The sequence below is a fragment of the Elaeis guineensis genome, chromosome 11, assembly GCF_000442705.2.
Source record: "Elaeis guineensis isolate ETL-2024a chromosome 11, EG11, whole genome shotgun sequence".
Lineage (NCBI taxonomy): Eukaryota > Viridiplantae > Streptophyta > Magnoliopsida > Arecales > Arecaceae > Elaeis > Elaeis guineensis.
The window spans coordinates 108,927,204-108,934,974 of record NC_026003.2 but is presented as its reverse complement, the minus strand read 5'-3'; the positions used below and the strand labels follow the sequence as shown (position 1 = coordinate 108,934,974).

The 7,771-nt window shown below is 39.5% G+C and overlaps 1 protein-coding gene across 1 annotated transcript; it reads left to right on the top strand.

The window, feature by feature from the left end:
• Window positions 1-6,948: 6,948 nt before the first annotated feature.
• LOC140852420 (subtilisin-like protease SBT3.2) lies at window positions 6,949-7,629 on the top strand. The gene is made up of 2 exons (XM_073245347.1): window positions 6,949-7,414; window positions 7,540-7,629. The coding sequence occupies exons 1-2, from the start codon at window positions 7,076-7,078 to the stop codon at window positions 7,627-7,629; spliced, it is 429 nt and encodes a 142-aa protein (XP_073101448.1). The 5' UTR covers window positions 6,949-7,075.
• Window positions 7,630-7,771: the final 142 nt, after the last annotated feature.

The window sequence follows — 7,771 nt, the reverse complement described above, 5'->3', positions numbered from 1 at the left end:
TGGCCTCCACTGTAAGGATCCGGTTTGGTCCAACCATTAACATGACCATACATGGTGCATCTAACCAATGAATGATTAAGCCCAACTTTGGTTGGCTCACCTAACCATTATTAGAGAGACACTTTCAAGTCGTCATATGATGAGTGATAATTCTATTAGTCAACAAGCACTAGGCCTTTGGGTCTACAATGATTATTGAGTTAATGGACTCATTATCAAACACCTTAATGGGAGGCTATGACTTAGTTATCTTCATAACTAAGTCATTTTAAGGACCTAATAATTTTAGAGAATTTTATTGCTTTAGAAGATGAGGTCAGATGAACCAGCTTATCATGATCCTCCCACTAGCTTCATCAAGTCAGCTTAAGGGAGACCATTAAAAGGGCTGGTCTAGGAGTACCTAAATCAGTCACACTGATTTATCTAGCTGATATGGGTCAGCTCGAATAGTCAAGTAATCCGATCAAAACATAATTTCACCAAGAGGCCAGGTAAGCTCGATCAGTGGGAGGGTCAGCCAAAGCTTGCCTTAGACACCATCAAAAATGGTCAGATAAGCGGGCTCCTAATTAAAAATCATCGGTCTGGTTTACCTTAGACACCAACTGGTTTAATTAGTTTCGATTAGATCAACCTAACAGTTCGTGCTAGACCGCTTAGCCAAGAATCAAGTCTATTTGGTTCTCGTTAGAGACATAGACTTGACCAACTACAACTATTGTAATTGATCTAGAGAATCCTTGACCTAATCTAAGATAACAATTGATTAGATTTAGTCAATTCTCTAATTAAGTCCATCTTTAATCTAACCATAGGTCTAACCCAATTAATGGACCTAATTTTCACTAACCCATTAACCCAATGTGTTATGGTTTGTGTCTTAGGTTCTTCAATTCACAATCCTAGAACCTAATCAAATAACTTCTTAATTCTTAATTAAGTTTTGGACTGAGGGTTGGGTTTGGCTTTTCGAAAATAATTTTCATATTTGTAAAATAATTTTACAATATGGTTCTACCAACCATATTGCATGTTTGATTCATAATCAAGATGCATGTGAAATAAACATGAAACTACTTTAGATCTAATCTAAACAGGTTCATGTAATTGAAATAATTTCAACTTTAAACAATTTCTTTGCACAAAAATTATTAACAAAGAGATTTTATTTTAGATTTAAATATTTTTAAATCTAATAAATTATAAATTTAATCTAGATCATATCTAACAAATTTATGATTAAAGATAGATCTACACGAACTAGGACAACCTTTGCACTGTAAGGGGTAAACCTTACAGTAGGACAACCTTGCAGTTCATGATTGATCTAAAATTTTAATTTTAGATTTAATAATCAGATTATAAATTAGATCTAATCTAAGAAATAATCTAAGCATGTATAAATAATCATGTAATAAATAACCTGGACTCTGATACCAATTGAAGGAACCAGATCTAGGGTTTCAGGGTTAGATCTTGAAATTTTTTCAAAATCAAACAGCGGAAGACTAAAATAAATCAAAATTTATTTTTTAAAATTAAAGAATCTCTAAATCTAAGATTCTATTACATGATTATTACATTGCATTAAATCAAAAATTAAAATATATAGAGCATGAACTATATGTTGATCATATCAACATGTTTCTACACTACATCTAATGTATGTATCAAACAATAGATCAGATCTATTATCTTGCAAGTTAGACATTCTAACCTTGCTGATCCGGACTTGAGAATGATATTGCAAATCGCACATGTGTCCGATCTCTAGGAGTCGTCCACACGAGCCCACGAATCTCGATCAGAAGTCCTGCTTCAGAAAATCAGCACAGTATGCTAGTACTGCACTGATCCTTCTTCGATGGTTGATCAGGTGCCTCCTTCTTCTTGATTTGGGCTCTTCCAAAGATGAGAAGTAGGAGAAAAAATTTTAAATCTGAGATGCTCTCAGAAAAAATCAAGATGGAGAAAGAAAAGAGATGAAACTAACAACCCTAGAAGAAGACCCTCTTCTTCTTCTCCTTACTCTCTCTTAGACACACTATCTTGTGTCTATTATATCTCCACGACCCAAAGGTCATTCTCTCTAATTTTTGGATGCCCCAAAGATCTTTCAAGTCTCTGTATTCTTCAAAAATTTTATGAAAAAACTTATTTTATAGAGAGAGATATGATAGAGTTTTTGTCTAGGTCAAATACCTAGTCAAGGCTTATCCAAACATGGCAAGACAAGGGGCGCCCAACTCTTAGGTGCCTCCTCCTTATTTTTGTGTATGGACCACCAGAAAAGGGTGCATAATGTGTGCTCTAAAAGCCACAAAAATTCCAAAAAAATCTGGATAAATTCGGTGCAAAAAGAAAAAAGTTTTAGATTTCTAAAATTCTATCTCATAGAATTTGAAATCCAAACTTATTCCTACTTTGATTTGATCCACAACTACTTTTCATGTAAGAAAGAAGAGAGAAAACCTTTTGGATGTGGGAAAGACCTAGGAGAGGGCTTTTATCGTACAAAATAAGAGGGATTGGTGTGGAATAAGAGAGAGGGCGTGGGGGGGCTTATATGGCGCAAGGTGGAATCCTGGTCTTACTAGGATTCTATCTTATGACTTGTTTTAATTTGGTTTCTCAAATCAAATCAAACCAAAATTAGATCAACCCAATTAAAATAGGTCTTAACCCAATTAAGAATCTAATTTAATCAGATTAAATTAGATTTAAATTAGATTTAATTTTTTAATCAAATTAAAAATTAGATTGACCCAAGTCCTAATTGAACTAGGACTAGTTTTTTCTTACACTTGGCTTATCCAATAAATCAATTGGACTTGATCCAATCAAGTCTAAACCAAATCTAATTAAATCATATTTAATTAGACTTAATCTCAGTCCATTGGCTTAATCAAATTAAGTCAATTAGCAATCGAATTACTAATCGATCCTCCTGCAATACTTGCACTATGTTAAATATCAATCGTATTGATCATTTAACCCTAGAACGATTCTTAATCATTGATCAACCATCCGATCGGATCATGAACTCTAATGTGTGTGACCTCATAGGTCCGAACCTAAGCCGGTAGTACAGAAATAAATTTTTGTACCAATCGAAGTGACCATCTAGCAACGGTATCCGACGATCGGATAGGTCGAATGTGTAGAACAACATCCTTAGAACCCATGCGGATATAGTTTCCATATAATTTATCTCCTTGACCAAAATGATCATAGGATACCTCAGAGTTCAACTGTCAACTCTGATCAGGTTGTCCACATTGTATTTCAAAATATCAAATCCATCTGATGGATTACCCTGGCTAAGGTTTTGCTAAATTGAAATACAGTGACTCATTCTTCTCCAACTCTTGGAGTGGTCAATCCCATCTTGATCACACTCTGACTTCGCAAGTACTTGACTATGCCTAGAAGCCTTCCATCACTGAATTAAAAATTCAGTTAGTCCAGTATCAAAGCACAGTGAGTTGCTTGCAAGTCACTGAGGTGATCTCAGGTCTAAGAGACACTTATACCTATATCCATCAGAGACATTCTCGACAGTAGAATGCTCTAGAGTTGGTCATGTTCAATGACGATGTACCCTTACATTTCATCTGTATGCCATACCAGTGTCTCCACACTCTTTGGTTAAGAGGACAACCAACCCATATGGCCTAGAGCGACCTATGCTCGATAGAAGCTGTCGTCCTTATTAACAGCCTATCATTTGGTCGTGAATAATTTTAAGGACTAATCGATAAATCTCTCTTTATCGAATTTAAATACTCCTAAGAACTTCATCATAACAACGGAGTTCATTAGAAGATGAATGCTTATGATGAAAATACCAAATATATATTTTATTTATTAACAAATCAATTACAATACTTGGTTGCTCAACTGTCAACAGCTTAACGATTGGCTTTTGGGATATGTTTTTCAACAATTTATTGTTTAGGTATTTCGATGCCCAGACCTTTTTCTCGAGTCTGTCTCTCTGTTGGGACGATATTGATGTTGGTTTGAGGTGGAGTTCTCCTCAAAGGGAGAGACTTGAGGTAGAGTCCTCCTTGGAGGGCTCCAACGATTGATCTCGTCGATCATCTCTCCCAAAACTTTGAAGGTATGCGAACGAGCAGCATAGGGCTGGCTCAATTGGATGCGGTCGATGGTGCGAAGCCCAAGCCATGTATGAGCACCATTGCCCACGTCCGAGTTCTTCTGCGTGGAACCAGCAGCTTCGTCGAGACTGGGCATTGGGAAAGCTTGCATCCCTGCTACACTGTCCTACCGTAATTGCTGTATAGCAATGGTGAGTGCCTAGATTTGCTCTGCCATTGTAGCATTCGGATCTGGATGGACGGTAGCTGGGTGGTGGGGAGCTTGCTCCCTGATGCTTTATCCGTCAGGATTGCGGTGCAGTGATGACTGCCGTCGCGACATAGTGAATTGGTTTTGAGACCAAGTCCTCACCATCTTTCTGTAGAATAATGGGGTGGCTAGGCCCCCATCTTTTCCTCTAGCGCCAATCTATTGCTATGCCTTTTCCGACTGAATGATATGGTGAGAGCGATCGGATCAAGCAATGCTGGCTCTTGCCTAGCTGGAGTAGCTGATCTACGATCGAAGCACCATGAACCTGTAAGAAAGACCACGAATATTAGAGAAGAAGGTGGGGGTTCCCCTGATGATTAAGTCAATATCGATCGGAGAGGGAGAACAGTAGAGAAAAATGGAGTGAGTGTGAGTCCAGAATCCCCCTTAGTCTGGCTTCCTCTCTTTTTGGTCCAAGGAAGTTTGCCAAATGACGGACTCGGAGTTGAAGTAGTGACTATCAGAGCTAGGATGGTGGGCATCAGAGGCTCTATTGCACGGTCTGTCGCCCACATTCGACAGGGCAGTGGGTGTCAGCGGGCTGCGCAGAGCTTGTGGTCCACGAAACTCGTGTGTCAAGCAGAGCTTGTGGTCCACAAACTCGTGTGTCGAAGGTTCGAAAAATATCCGCTTTTCGGATAGCTTGCAGGGAGCTGAAGCGGAAAAATGGAATTGGCGAGACATTGTCAGATGATCCTAAGCAGGTTGCCGTCCTAACACAAGTGGTCGGCTAGGCACCGACATCTGCGGTATCGTCTGAACCATATGATCTTTTCTTGATCTCGTGTGTCAGTCGCTCATGCCACGATGCTAGGTGTCTGCCACGTCTGCGGGAGTGGACTCATCACCAGGTGGATGAAATATGGTCTAACATTGACTACCACATCAATCCATGAATTGAACAAAAATATCACTTGTGATTGGTAGCAGTACCTTTATTTTTTTCTTTTTTTTATAATTATGTGTCAAAGCTGGGTGTAGAAGTCCGTAAGCATATCATTGTAAGTAATAGATCACTAAAAAGATTCTTTCCTAATCTAGTGCAGATACGACCGTGAGCAAAATTTAGATAAAATTGACCGTAGAAAATATACTGTCTATTAGTATGAGACAGATTCTAGATAAGAAAGCACCGTTGCTGACGAGTTACGACTTTGCCAACGACAAGGATATGTCAATGAGTGAGGCTGAGGAGTGTGAACTTGAAAAAGACACCCCACATCCCCTGCCCTTCTCTCGCTGGTTCCATTTGGTGGGATTTTTTGGCCTAATTAGTGGCCACCCCAGCATCTTCCACTACCAAATGTGTGGCAACCAAAGAAGGTAATTATCCAATTGGCTAATGATTTGATATTATTGCTCGCACTATTGAAAGCAACACATTTTTGCGGAAGTGGCCATTGACCTATAAATAAAGCTTTAGGCCGTATCACTTCCCTAAAGCAAAAAAATGGGTTCCCAGCGTCCTCTCTCCCTTCCTTTACTAGCATTCTTAACTCTGCTTTTCTTCCCAAAGATATTATTCGGAGTCGAAGCATCAAATAAAGAATCAAGTAAAGTAAGTTTCATGAATTATTATCTCATTGCAATGCCCTCGGCTCGTAGATTTTTCCTTTTTTTTTTTTTTTTTAGGAAGGATTGCTTAAATCCCATCCAGTCTCATTTCACAAAAATTATATATATAAGCGTAGTACACTATTCCCTACCAGAAAAGAGGTGGGCAGTGGGCATCCAAAGAAATTATAGCAAGTGGTTCTTTTCTTCTAGATTTCTGATCAGGTGTACATTGTGCACTTGGGAGAAAAAAAACATGAGGACCCTGACCTCGTTACTGCATCACACCATGAGATGCTGACTTCTTCTCGGGAGGTAACTTTGCTTCTCAGGCTGCTTTCTATGTTTTGGTTAAACTTTTCTTTTAGATATTATAACAAAATTAAACTCCACGTCGCATTTCAGCGAGGAGGAAGCTCTCAAATCAGTTGTCTACAGCTACAAGCATGGATTTTCTGGCTTCGCCGCATGGCTTACAGAATCACAAGCAATAACTATTGCAGGTTCGAGTGTTTTTTATCTTTTCTCTGAAAAAAAAAAAAAGACTTTCATTATCAAGTAGGACAAACACATTAGAGCTTGATAATATCTAAATTGAGCTACAAAAATAAGTTGTTAGTATGTTTTGTCCTGCAGAGTTGCCTGAAGTCGTTAGCGTAATGCCAAATAGAGTGCATCGACTTCAAACGACTCGGAGCTGGGACTTCCTTGGGCTAAACTATTACCAAAGTACAGGATTACTCTCCAGGCTAACTACGGAGATGGTGTGATCATTGGAATGATCGATCAGGTCAGGCCAATTTCAACCAAGGTCAAGCAAACTTTTCTAATGATTAGTAGAAAATAGCATATTCTGATAGAAGAAGTATGCTTCTCAGGTATGGCCAGAATCAAGAAGCTTAGTGACCATGGGTATGGTCCCATACCAGCACGGTGGAAAGGTAATGCGTGGTAGAACCTACATTTGTGCCAACAATTGCAGTCGAAGATCATCGGAGCTCGATATTATGCGCGGCGTCTCGGCAGAGAACCTCGAAGGTGAATACATGTCTCCCCGGGATTTCAATACTCATGGAACGCATACAGCTTCCACGCAGCTGGTGTGCCAGTGAGTAACGCAAGCTTCCATGGCCTTGGTGCCGGGATGGTAAGAGGAGGCGCCCCTCGTGCTCGGCTGGCCATATACAAGGCATGCTGGGGCCAGGCAGGGGAATGCTACGACAGTACGGTGCTCAAGGCATTTGATGATGCTATCCATGATGGTGTGGATATCATATCCCTGTCGATCCATGGAGATGGATATCCCGCTGGTTCATTGCCTGCGGTTATGAAGGGGATCACGGTGGCTTTCATTGCCGGAAACGAGGGGCCTGTGCCGCAGACTCTTAATAATGAGGTCCCGTGGGTCATCACGGTAGCGGCAAGCTCGATCGACCGCTCATTCCCCACGGTCATCACCCTCGGAAACAATAAAAAGTTGGTGGTATGATATTGTCTTTAGCGATTTGCAAAGACTTGATTAATTATATGTAGGACCATAGACTATGTATCATGCTCCCTTTGTAGAAGTAGGAGATTTTTTATTTTTTTATTTTTATTTTTGTGCAGGGCCAAGGAGCATTCTACAGACCAGACAAAGACCAGTTTAAAGAACTAGTCTATGGGAAAAGTAAAGGAACAAAATGTTGGCCCTATTAACACTAGTTTCAATGTCCGTATGTTATGCCATATCAGGTAGGGAGATATGGAATAAAAGAAAAAGAGATGATAAGTTCTATGCTTTTTTTTTTTTTTTTTGGAACTATAAAAAACCGCCAATATAATTACTTGGGTTCTATAA

Coding starts and splice junctions, on each gene's coding strand:
- LOC140852420 (XM_073245347.1), top strand. CDS start 7,076: ATGGTAAGAGGAGGCGCCCCTCGTGCTCGGCTGGCCATATACAAGGCA. Junction 7,415..7,539: donor GAAACAATAAAAAGTTGGTG/GTATGATATTGT, acceptor ATTTTTGTGCAG/GGCCAAGGAGCATTCTACAG.